The 12,574-nt window shown below is 43.9% G+C and overlaps 2 protein-coding genes across 19 annotated transcripts in view; one reads left to right on the forward strand and one right to left on the reverse strand.

Moving 5' to 3' along the window:
- Positions 1-12,574, forward strand: part of LOC105493792 (lysine demethylase 5C) — a 62,574-nt gene that overhangs the window by 11,653 nt on the left and 38,347 nt on the right. For all 15 annotated transcript variants that reach the window (XR_011618141.1, XR_011618142.1, XR_011618138.1 and 12 more), the window contains 6 exons: positions 2,103-2,222; positions 2,354-2,512; positions 3,152-3,333; positions 3,433-3,595; positions 11,807-11,926; positions 12,036-12,230. Coding sequence is in view for 10 of the 15 variants with exons in the window: in XM_011761718.3 (XP_011760020.1) it covers positions 2,103-2,222; positions 2,354-2,512; positions 3,152-3,333; positions 3,433-3,595; positions 11,807-11,926; positions 12,036-12,230 (939 nt within the window). In the remaining 5 variants the exon portion in view is untranslated. The remainder of the gene's footprint in view (positions 1-2,102; positions 2,223-2,353; positions 2,513-3,151; positions 3,334-3,432; positions 3,596-11,806; positions 11,927-12,035; positions 12,231-12,574) is intronic.
- The window catches only part of LOC105493789 (KANTR integral membrane protein), a 118,665-nt gene that overhangs the window by 988 nt on the left and 105,103 nt on the right, over positions 1-12,574 (reverse strand). The window lies entirely within an intron of this gene.

Raw genomic sequence — 12,574 nt, forward strand, 5'->3', positions numbered from 1 at the left:
CACCCCAGCCTGGGCAACAGAATGAGACCCTGTCTGAAAAAAAGAAGAAAAGACGTTTTGGAAAATAGACCAATTACTTGCCTTCCCACTACCCAGTGATAGCCATTGTTAATAGTTTGGTATATTTTTTTCTCATCTTTTTGCTGTTACTTATATGTAACTATAACAAGTTTGAGATCATGTTATATATTTTCATTTGTTACTTTATAACCATTTCTCTGTGTTATTAAGTTTAATCAAGGTCTGGAATTTTTTTTGGATGGTATATCATGGGTATAATATTTATTTAGTTGTTTTCCTCTTGTTATATTTAGACTGAGGCAGTGATACAGGCTTTAACTAGAGAGGTGGGTGGCTGTTCAGGACTGGGAGGTGGAGGACTAGCAGGAACAGAGGTATAGTAGGAGAGCATGCCTACTATGGGTATAGGAGCAGTAAGGAGAGCAGCTGAAGCAGCAGTAAGGGCCAAGTGGCCAGGAAGTTGGGCAGGTACATTTCATGAACTTCCTACCTTCACCCAAATTCTTGGTGCTTATCTTCTACATTTCCCTCTGGACTTCTGGAGAGCAGACATTCGCCTTATCTTAGGGACTCAACTGTGGTTGTAGAGACCAGGTGTGCACATGCATACATACACACACACAGACATACACAGATGAGGAAAAATCAGGGCAGTGCATATTGGCCTTGGTAGTGGTGGAGATTCCAGCTGGGGAGGAGTTTGGATACCAACAGTATCAAGACTGTCGACTCTACTTGACTCTCTAAGTGGTTATAAGTCAGTGGATCAGACTGACATTTATTTTTCAAACATAAGCATGGTGTGTGTCTGATTTTGGGGTACTTATCGTTCTCATCTAAAATAATGAACATAGGTACAAATGAGGTAGACCCACATCCTGTCTTCTGAGACAGTCTCAAGAACAGAAGTAGTGGAGGGTTTATACTGTAAAAGCCAGTGTCTTCATTTTCCATCTTTCTTTTTCCTTTTTTTTTCTTGCGACAGAATCTTGCTCTGTCACCCAGGCTGGAGTGCAGTGATGCCATCTGTGCTCACTGCAACCTCTGCCTCCCAGGTTCAAGTGATTCTCCTGCCTCAGCCTCCTGAGTAGCTGGGATTACAGGTGCCTGCCACCACGCCTGGCTAGTTTTTGTATTTTTAGTAGAGACAGAGTTTCACTGTGGTGGCCAGGCTGGTCTCGGAACTCCTGACCTCAGGTGATCTGCCCGCCTCAGCCTCCCAAAGTGCTGGGATTACAGGCATGAGCCACCATGCCCAGCCCCATTTTCCATCTTTCAAGGTGCTAGGATATTCATTGCCATTTTCCCAGCCGTATAGTTCTAGTCTGGGCATAAAAAAACTTCCCTAAGCATCCTGCATAGAATCACATTTTAGAGGCCGGGCATGGTGGCTCATGCTTGTAATTCCAGCACTTGGGAGGCCAAGGCGGGCGGATCACAGGGTCAGGAGTTTGAGACCAGCCTGGCCAACATGGTGAAACCCCATCTCTACTGAAAATACAAAAATTAGCCAGGCTTGGTGGCGGGCACCTGTAATCCCAGCTACTCGGGAGGCTGAGGCAGGAGAATCGCTTGAACCTGGGAGGCAGAGGTTGCAGTGAGCTGAGATTGTGCCACTGCACTCCAGTCTGGGCGACAGAGCAAGACTCTGTCTCAAAAAAAAAAAAAAAAAAAAAGAATCACATTTTAGTGAGAGAGGAAAAATGGTGGCAGAAGAACACCGGATAGCATATTAAAGTCAGAGCCATTTAGATAAAGTCCTAAAGGAAGAAAAGAGCATGAGATGACTCCCTGGAAGTTGTGAGACTGGAATTGAGTTTTGAAGAACCAATGAAAGAAAGTGGAAAAGGACATTTCAGTAGGGAGGAACTGAGCGAAAAAAGCATGATGGGGAATGAAAAGACTAAGCCGAAGTGTGGTAAGAGCAAAAGGTACAGCTATAAAGTAAGGCCTGCCTCAGGGGCCTTGAGTGCAGACCTAGGGCTCTTCTCCCTCCCTACCCCTTATATTCCAGTTCCACTTGTGAGGATTCTTCACCTCCTTGCCTCTGTTTTGGTGACATGTTCTCCTTTGGGTTTTAGGAGTGTAAGCGGCCCCCAGAAGCCTTTGGCTTTGAGCAGGCTACCCGGGAATACACTCTGCAGAGCTTTGGCGAGATGGCTGACTCCTTTAAAGCTGACTACTTCAACATGCCCGTGCATGTAGGTGATGGAGGGCTGAGGTAGTGTTGGGCTAGGATCATAGGTGTTGGTGCCAGATGGTCTCAGCTCACCTGGGTCAATGGGTCCAGGGTGTGATGGGCCATGGTCAGCTGCTACCTTTCTTCCCCTAGATGGTGCCCACAGAACTTGTGGAGAAGGAGTTCTGGAGGCTGGTAAATAGCATTGAGGAAGATGTGACTGTTGAGTATGGAGCTGACATCCATTCCAAAGAATTTGGCAGCGGTTTCCCTGTCAGTGACAGTAAACGGCACCTAACCCCTGAAGAGGAGGTGAGTGGATGATCATGGTTACATGTCAGCTGTGTGAACTTAGGCAAATCATTTAATATCTGAAAACCTCAATATCTCTGTAAGATGAGGATAATTATGCCCATCTTATGTAGCCGTGAAATTCAGATGAGATGAAAGAAAACAGTCTGGTACCTGGCATGTACAAACATGAGATGGGTTCTTTCACCTCTGTGAGCCCATTTCCTTATCTCTAAAATGGGGATAATATCTACCTTGCAAATTTGTTATAAAAATTAAATGAGAAGGTATATGAGATCCTGGCTCATCCATAAGAAGTGTTCAGGGAGTGGGGTTTGTATGCACAGGAGAAAATGAGGGCTTAGTTGTGCTTCCAAGAAAGGGTACATTTTGATCCAGAGCAGGACTTTTTTTAACTTGCAGGTATTTTGGTAGATGGATATATCTGTAAACTTTGCAGAAATTGAAGTGAATAGAATTGAAATTTTGTATGTATGCTTTTTGGTGGAGAGGTAGGGAGAAAACCTATATGTTTCTTAAGATGTTTCAAAAAAGTCTCTGACCTCAAAATTAAGGTTCCCTAGGCTAAAGAAAATGACTTAAGATCTCAGTTCCTTAGCATAACCCTCATGCCCTTTTTACAAATACCTGACCTGGCAGGAGTATGCTACCAGTGGTTGGAACCTAAATGTGATGCCGGTGTTGGAACAGTCTGTACTGTGCCACATCAATGCAGATATCTCTGGCATGAAGGTGCCCTGGCTCTACGTGGGCATGGTCTTCTCAGCCTTTTGCTGGCATATTGAGGATCACTGGAGTTACTCCATTAACTACCTCCACTGGTGAGTGGGGCCCTGGGGAGCCAGGGAATCAAGTCAGTGTGGGCTCCCTGCATGACCAAGGTGTGATTTACTGTGTGTATCCCTTTTCCACTTGTGCAGGGGTGAGCCGAAGACCTGGTATGGGGTGCCCTCACTTGCAGCAGAACATTTGGAAGAGGTGATGAAGAAGCTGACACCTGAATTATTTGATAGCCAGCCTGACCTCCTGCACCAACTTGTCACCCTCATGAATCCCAACACCCTCATGTCCCATGGCGTGCCAGTGAGTACCCAGGCAACAGGGACAAGCAGCAGGAATGATTTAGTGATGTCCTTTGTGATGGTGGTGGTGGTGGTTGTCATCTAGATTCTGCCCCTGTCCTTTCTTCGTTGCTGTTCTTAATTGGGCTACAGGTTTGACTACTCTAGTAGAGACCCAAAATAATAGTGATTAGATGTACCATATGATGGTATACCCTCTGGGCCATGTGATAGAGGGTAACACCTAAGGGGCGGCTTATTATCACATCTACATTCCAGCCAGTGGAAGAGGGAAATTGGAAAGGGCAGGGCTAGACAAATCTTTCAAGGGCACACATCATTTCCATTCATCTTCTGTTAGTAAAAACTTGGTCATATGACCACATCTAGCTGCAGGGAAAACTGGGAAATGTAATTCTTATTTTGGATGGTCAAGTACCGCTTATAAACTGGAGGTCATGTTGTTATGGCAGAAGACAAGAATGAATATCAGGGTACAACTAGCAGCCTCTGCCATACTTTGTATACTCTTACCCTTCTCAGAGCAATGGGTAGGTCTTTTTATTAACAGGTCAAAAGTTGAACCCAGAGTTCTGGGCTATCCTCTGTGTACTTCTCTCTTACCCTTTAAGACGTTTTGCTGGGTATACAACGTGGCTTCCCTGTGAGAGACTTTATACTCCTGGGAATTTCTAGCATTGATTAGCATCAGCCAGTTTTCTGGTGTGGATCTTAAAACAGCCTGATCACTAGTCCTGTAAGAACAGGAATTAGTAGATCCTGTATCTCTGCTTTAAGTGTTATCTGGGGCTGCTACTCTTCCCTACTCCCTTCCACGCTCTTTGGCCTTGGACACATTACCACTTACTCTAATGCATGAGGTAGTCAATAAATATTGAATTAATGTCTCCTTCAAATATTCCTAGATATCTGTACAGTAGGGCTTTGGACTAAGTCAGCGGTTCTCACCTGCGTTTCTTTTTACGTTCACCTTGTTTTGGTATACTATATGTCCCATGAGTAATATTTTTTTATTATAAAATTTAGTGATATTTAACCAAGGACTTGGGATATCTAGGGAATTGGACAGAAGGAGGTGTCCTATAACAGTTTAGGCAGTCTTCCTCCACTCAGGGAGTTGTCCTTTTCTCTCTCTACCTCACCCCATTTAAGGATTACCGGACTCGATGATCAAGGGCTTGAGTTCTGCTTCAAAAATAGACATGGGGTCTGACTTTCCTCAGACTTCTGTCTTCCTGACCCATAGCACAGCATCAGTCCTTGTCTATAATGCCATGGAAAACTGTAAAAGGGGATTCTCTTGGCCGGGCGCAGTGGCTTACACCTGTAATCTGAGCACTTTGGGAGGCCGAGGCAGGCAGATCACTTGAGGTCAGGAGTTTGAAACCAGCCTGGCCAACATGGTGAAACCCCAGTCTCTACTAAAAATATAAAAGTTAGCCGGGTATGGTGGTGCATGCCTGTAATCCTAGCTACTCAGGAGCCAGAGGCAGGAGAATCGCTTTAACCCGGGAGGCAGAGGTTGTAGTGAGCTGAGATTGTACCACTGCACTCCAGCCTGGGCAACATAGTGAGACTCTGTACCACTGCACTCCAGCCTGGGCAACATAGTGAGACTCTGTCTTTAAAAAAAAAAAAAAAAAAAAGAGCCGGGCACAATGGCTTATGCCTGTAATCCCAGCGCTTTGGGAGGCTGAGGCGGCCGGATCACCTGAAGTCGGGAGTTCGAGACCAGCCTGGCCAACATGGCGAAACCTTGGTCTCTAATAAAAATACAAAATTAGCCGGACGTGGTGGCGCATGCTTGTAGTCCCAGCTACTGGGGAGGCTGAGGCAGGAGAATCGCTTGAACCCAGGGGGCGGAGGTTACAGTGAGCCGAGATCATGCCGTTGCATTCCAGCCTGGGCAACAGGTGCGAGACTCCATCTCAAAAAAAAAAGGATTCTCTGAAGGATTTGGGTAGCTAAGAGGCATATATATATGTGTGTGTGTGTGTGTGTATACATATATATATATGTATATGCAGAAGGTCATGGAGCTGTTTAATCCTTACCTCTTTTTAAAAAACTTTATCACAGACTGAAATATGTGCTTTTTTTTACACCTCCACAGCATTTCTGCTGCTCGTGACTCACCGTCTTCTCTGGCCAGCTACTACTTTGCCACCCAGCCCTCTGTCTGCCCTGCCCTTCCTATAGGTAGTTCCCAGCATCTCCAGGCCCTTTGGACTTGGCAGTATCCCCTTAATTGAAGCATCTGTGATGTTTATGTTCTCATGCTGGCAGGCTGCAGTTTAGCCAGCTGGAGCTCCCCCAGAGGTATCTTTAGCTCCCTGCCCCCACCACCCTGCCTTCCCCTTTGGTGGGAGAAGGCCATTTCTTTTTATAGATATGTAATGTAAGTATTATTTTCTTTTCTTTTTTGAGACGGAGTCTCACTTTGTCACCCAGGCTTTAGGCTGGAGTGCAGTGGCACGATCTCGGCTCACGATCTCAGCTCACTGCAACCTCCTCCTCCCGGGTTCAAGTGATTACCCTGCCTCAGCCTCCTGAGTAGCTGGGATTACAGGTGCCTGCTACCATGCCCAGCTAATTTTTGTATTGTTAGTAGAGACGGGGTTTCACCATGTTGGCCAGGATGGTCTCGAACTCCTGACCTCAGGTGATCCACCCACCTTGGCCTCCCCAAAGTGCTGGGATTACAGGCGTGAGCCACCGTGCCTGGCCTATTTTCATTATAAAATAAACATGCCCTCTTCCCAGAAAATGGAAAACAGAAAGTTTGCCCCTATTCTCTCCACCCTAAACATCTAAACATTGTTATGTTTCCAACTGTTATTTTTTATGTAAAATTAGACATAGCAATAATCAGTGTATGGTTTTTATAATCAATTTAGTAAGTTTATTGTTGTAGAACTGCACTGTCCAATTTGGTAGCCGCTAGCTACACGTGGCTACTGAGCACTTGAGATGTGGCTAGTCCTCACTGAAATGTGCCAAAAGTATAAAATGCATGTTAGCTTTCAAGACTTAGTACGAAACAAAGAATGCCAAGTATCTCACTTAATACTTTTGTGTACCAATTATACCTAGAAATAATAATATTGTGGATATATTAAGTTAAATAAAATATATTTAACTTAATTTTACCTGTTTCTTTTTACCTTTTTAATGTGGCTACTAAAAAAATTTTTTTTTCTTTTTTTTTTGGAGAAGGAGTCTTACTCTTGTCACCCAGGCTGGAGTGCAAGTGACATGATCTCGGCTGACTGCAACCTCCGCCTCCCAGGTTCAAGCGATTCTCCTGTCTCAGTCTCCCAAGTAGCTGGAACTACAGGCCTGAGCCACTCTGCCTGGCTAATTTTTGTGTATTTTTAGTAGAGATGAGGTTTCACCATGTTGGCCAGGCTGGTCTTGAACTCCTGACCTCAGTTGATCCTCCCGCCTCGACCTCCCAAAGTGCTGGGATTACAGGCGTGAGCTACTGCGCCAGTTTTTTTTTTTTTTTTTTTTTTGTGAAGGAATCTCACTCTGTTGCCTGGGTTGGAGTGCAGTGGTGTGCTCTCGGGCTCACTGCAACCTCCATCTCCTGAGTTCAAGCGATTCTCCCGCCTCAGCCTCCTGAGTAGCTGAGATTACAGGCGTGCGCCACCACATCTGGCTAATTTTGTATTTTTAGTAGAGACAGGGTTGTACCATGTTGGCCAGGCTGATCTTGAACTCCTGATTTCAAGTGATCTGCCTGCCTTGGTCTCCCAAACTGCTGAGATTATAAGCATGAGACACCGCACCCAGCAAAAGAATTTAAAAGTACCTATGTACCGAGCATATTTCTCTTGGACAGCACTGGTCTAGAATGATTTTCGCTTTGTTGCTATATGAATTATAACCATTTTTAAAAGTTTCATTGCAGTATGATTTGCTACATACCGTAAAATTCACCCATTTTAAGTACACAATCCAGTAAGTTTATGGAGTTGTGCTACCATTTCTACAATCCAGTCGTATAACATTTCTACCACCCCAAAAAGATCCCTTATACCCATTTACAGTCACTCCCCTTTCCAGCCCTTAGTCCCAGTCAACCATTCATCTGTTTTCTGTCTATAGATTTGTCTTTTCTGGACAGTTCATAAAAATGGAATAGGCCGGGCGCGGTGGCTCAAGCCTGTAATCCCAGCACTTTGGGAGGCCGAGACGGGTGGATCACGAGGTCAGGAGATCGAGACCATCCTGGCGAACACCGTGAAACCCCGTCTCTACTAAAAAATACAAAAAACTAGCCGGGCGAGGTGGCGGGCGCCTGTAGTCCCAGCTACTCGGGAGGCTGAGGCAGGAGAATGGCGTAAACCTGGGAGGCGGAGCTTGCAGTGAGCTGAGATCCGGCCACTGCACTCCAGCCAGGGCTACAGAGCGAGACTCCGCCTCAAAAAAAAAAAAAAAAAAAAAAAAAAAGGAATAATATGTGGTCATTTGTTTCTTCTCTCACTTAGCATGTTTTTGGGGTTCATCCACATTGCAGCATGTGTCAGAACTTGATTCCTTTGATGACCCAGTAATATTCACCAGTTGATGAACCTTTTGAGTTGTTTTTACTTTTTGGCTATTCGCAGTTGTCATTTTTAACAGCTGCAGAATGTGAGGAGAACTTTTCTAAATAACCACATAGGAAATAGTAAAGTGACATTGCCAGAATCAGGGTGCAGGGTGAGACAGAGTTATGAGCATCAAGTTCTACTCCTGGCTCTGCTACCTGAGGCTTACCTGAGACTTAGTTTTCATGTCTACAAAATTAAGGCTGGCATAGTAAGACCCCTTCTAATTAATTAATAACAAATAAAATTAAGCCTGGTACTAGATCATTCAGTAAATGTTGCTAGAGCTCATTCTTTGTGCAAGGCCTCTCTGGTCAACACTCTGAAGGCAAATAAGCCAGTGCCTGCATTTGTGTATGCATAGCTGAGTGCTGGACAGAGGAGTGAATAAGTGGAATAAAGCATTAAAGGTGCTAAAAAAGAGCAACAAACGAGGTCATTTAGGAAGCGGGGGTTATCAGGAAAGGTTTTGCAGGAGCAGTGTTCCCTGAAAGAAGAGTAAGAGTTTACCTGTCAGAACTGTGACTTAATCATGTGGGCATGGGGATTCCAGTGAGGGACTCTCAGCTGAGGCTGATTTGCATTTTTTGGAAGATAGTTCCAAAATGGTCAGATTTGCATTTTTTGGAAGATAGTTCTGGCATTTAGTAATTGAGGCCAATGCAATAATACAGGTAAGAAAGAAATGCTGATGTTGCCTCTAAGTAGAGGTAGATTTGAGAAGAAAATATGATGGAGGTGCAAGCTTGATGCATGGTCCAAATAAATGGGGAGATATGTTTATGAATGGGAAGATTTAATATTGTTAAGATGTTAATTCTCCCCAAATTAATTTAGACTCCTGGCAGAGGAATCATTGGGTTGAAGGGTTCTTGATATACATTAACAAATTTGTTTTCCAGAGAGTATAACGTATTGATTCCCTTACTGGCACTGTACCTACTTCACTGTGTCTTCAACAAAATTGAATGTTTACCTTAAAAAGCCTTGTGAGGCTTCTCAGTAAAGATGACAGATTAAGCATACACATGGCTACTTCCATTCTGTACTGAGACTCCACAAAAATTACATAAAGGGATTTTTTAAGGTGAAGAAAATTACAGAGATGGAGAATATGAGAGAGGAGACAATGATAAAATTCTTGAAACTGGAAAACAGATAGATGAGAAAACTGAAACATAAGCCAATACTGAGGACATCTTGAGAACCAACCCAATTCATACCTCAGAATCCCCCAAAGATTTGTTATTGGTGGCACCAGGCATTCTAGGGGTAAAGATGGATGGGGTGAAAGTAAGGATTGGTTCATGTCTATATAAGAAGCTGTGAGGGCCAGGTGCGGTGACTCACGCCTGTAATCCTAGCACTTTGGGAGGCCGAGGTGGGTGAATCACAAGGTCAGGAGATCGAGACCATCCTGGCTAACACAGTGAAACCCTGTCTTTACTAAAATTACAAAAAATTAGCCGGGCGTGGTGACGCACGCCTATAGTCCCAGCTACTCAGGAGGCTGAGGCAGGAGAATGGCGTGAACCCGGGAGGCAGAGCTTGCAATGAGCTGAGATCACCCCACTGCACTCCAGCCTGGGCAACAGAGTGAGACTGCATATCAAAAAAAAAAAAAAAAAAAAGGCTGTGAGATCTCCCATGCTGGGCAGCTAGAAATGTCTAGTCACTCTAGTAAAAGACTGAAGATTTATTTCTGAAGAGGTTAAAACAGTCTCTGGATTAAGTCTTCTAGGTACAATTGAGGGTGGAGTTACAGGGAATGTAATTAGGATTTATCATACTGGATGCTGAGGTTCCCAGCCATCATTCTCCACTTGGCTGTTAGAACACTGGTTGCCAGGCCTTTTTTCCTAGAGGCCAAAAAAAAAAAAAAGGGTTTTCTCTGGGGAATCTGACTGGCCTGCGAGGAAAGACCTGGAGTTTCCCAAACTAAATGACTTAGCTAGATCACCCTACAGTGAAGCTTACAGTTGACAAGCTTCATCTGTGTACTCAGAGCTTCCATTCAGCTTTTTAATCTCTTCCTCTTAAATATAAGCAGGCAGCCACAGAAAACAACTGAGAGGCTGGCACGATGGCTCACGCCTGTAATCCCAGCAATTTGGGAGGCCAAGGCGGGTGGATCTCCTGAGGTCTGGAGTTTGAGACCAGCCTGGCCAACATGACAAAACCCCATCTCTACTAAAAATACGACATGGTGGCGTATGCCTGTAATCCCAGCTACTTGGAAGGCCAGAATACTGTTTAAAAAATAGCATATGCAAACAAAATTATGGTAGCAAAAATGAAAAATGTAAAAAGTGTATGTTTTCCACTTTTGAAAGATAGATAGTTGAGGAAATCTTCCAAAAAATAGAGTAAAAAGATGGAAAAGGGTAGAAAAAATTAGGGAATTTTTCTAGGAGGTTCAGTATTCAAATAGGAGTTATAAAAAGAAAATAGATGAAAACTGAGAGGATGAAATCATTAATGAAATCATTCAAGAAAATTTCCCTGAACTGGAGAATCGATTTTCCAGAGCCAATGGGCCTACCCAGTACATGAGTGAAAATAAATTCATACCAAGATATATCTTGTAAATTTCCATGTCAAACACTGAGACCAGAAGAATCCTATAAGCTCGAGAGAGAGAAACAGGTTTCAAATGCTTATCAAAGCATTAGAAATCAGAATGGCTTCAAAATTTTCAACAGTAACACTAGAAGATCTGAGCAGTGTGCCTTTAAAATTATTTTCTGAGTCAACAACTATGGGAGTTTAAAAAAAAGGATTTTCATCTTAGAATTCTATATACAGTCAAGTGTGAGAGTAAGAATAGAGACTTTTTTTAAAAAAAGAAAAGTAGGTTCTTCACACCATTTCTCAGGAAACTGTTGGAGGATGTTCTTAAGCATAGCAAAGGAATAAACCAAGAACGAGGAAGACATGGGATCTAGGAAATAGGAGATCTGTCACAAGAGAGTGATGATCCAGGGAGGACAGCTGGTCCAGATTGGAACAGATCAGGAGGTTGCATGAGAGACTGTTACAGAAAGATGAAAATTGATAGGAAAAGAGATTTGAATATTGGTCAGAAAGTTAGGGATATATGCATAAAAAACTAAGCAAATTGAGAAACAGGAGGCTATTTTTAACATAGTCTAGAAGCATGTTATTTAAGGTAGTTATAATCAACGCCAAAATAATCAGAAGAGGTGGAAGTGATTGGGTCTGGGGAAGGGAGAATATCAAGGCTGGCAGATTTTATAACAGATCTTTATAGAGCCATTTGACTCTTGAAACTGCATATATAACTGATGAAAGTAAATAAGAAAGCTTGTCCAGCTTAATTAAAAGTGATATTTATAATTTTTGCAAAAATTACTAAAGGAAGTTGGAGTATTTTGACATATATTTTTAAATCTCAAATCTCCCTGTCATCTCAACACACATCAAAACCTTGAGAGCAGAGACCAGTGGTCCTTCCTTTCAAGAGTTGGAGAGTCTGGGATTCTGTTGTCAGACTGTGTTCCCTGAGGCTTTTGTCTCCTTAATGACCTTGCACTTAAGTCAGGTCTGCATACAGGAAAATCTCTGTCTCAACAGCCATGGCCTTTCTTGTTCCTCAGGTTGTCCGCACAAACCAGTGTGCAGGAGAATTTGTCATCACCTTCCCCCGTGCTTACCACAGCGGCTTCAACCAAGGCTACAACTTTGCCGAGGCCGTCAACTTTTGCACTGCCGACTGGGTGAGTCTAGAATGTGGTGGGATTGGGGGGAGAAGCAGGAGGGTTGTGGAGAAGCTGGGGCATCATGGCCGCCAGACTTGGCCACACTCAACCTTGAACCTGCCCACAGTTGCCTGCTGGGCGCCAGTGCATTGAACACTACCGCCGGCTCCGGAGATACTGCGTCTTCTCCCATGAGGAGCTTATCTGCAAGATGGCTGCCTGCCCAGAGAAGCTAGACCTGAACCTGGCGGCAGCTGTGCATAAGGAGATGTTCATCATGGTGCAAGAAGAGCGGCGTCTACGAAAGGCCCTGCTGGAGAAGGTGGGGAGAGTACCCCAGATCAAGCACCCTATTCTGATGGAAGTTCGGGGAGGCAGAGGCAGCAGCACCAAGAAGGTGTAGCCTCTACTCTTGGAGTGTAGTGAAAAGAACTAGACGCATCTTGATTGAAAACCACATACCATTCTCTGCTATACCCTTTACCAGCAACCTTGCTTAAGTCGATTTACTTCATTGTCAGTTTTCCCATCTGAAAAATGGGATTATGATAATGCTCATCTTTTTGGATAGTTGATTGGATTAAAGATAATGTTTGCTTAGTGACTGACCCATGGCAGGTACTGGTATAGCAGCTATTTATCATTATTTAAATGACCCAGGAAAAT

The sequence above is a fragment of the Macaca nemestrina genome, chromosome X (assembly GCF_043159975.1).
Source record: "Macaca nemestrina isolate mMacNem1 chromosome X, mMacNem.hap1, whole genome shotgun sequence".
NCBI classification, from domain to species: domain Eukaryota; kingdom Metazoa; phylum Chordata; class Mammalia; order Primates; family Cercopithecidae; genus Macaca; species Macaca nemestrina.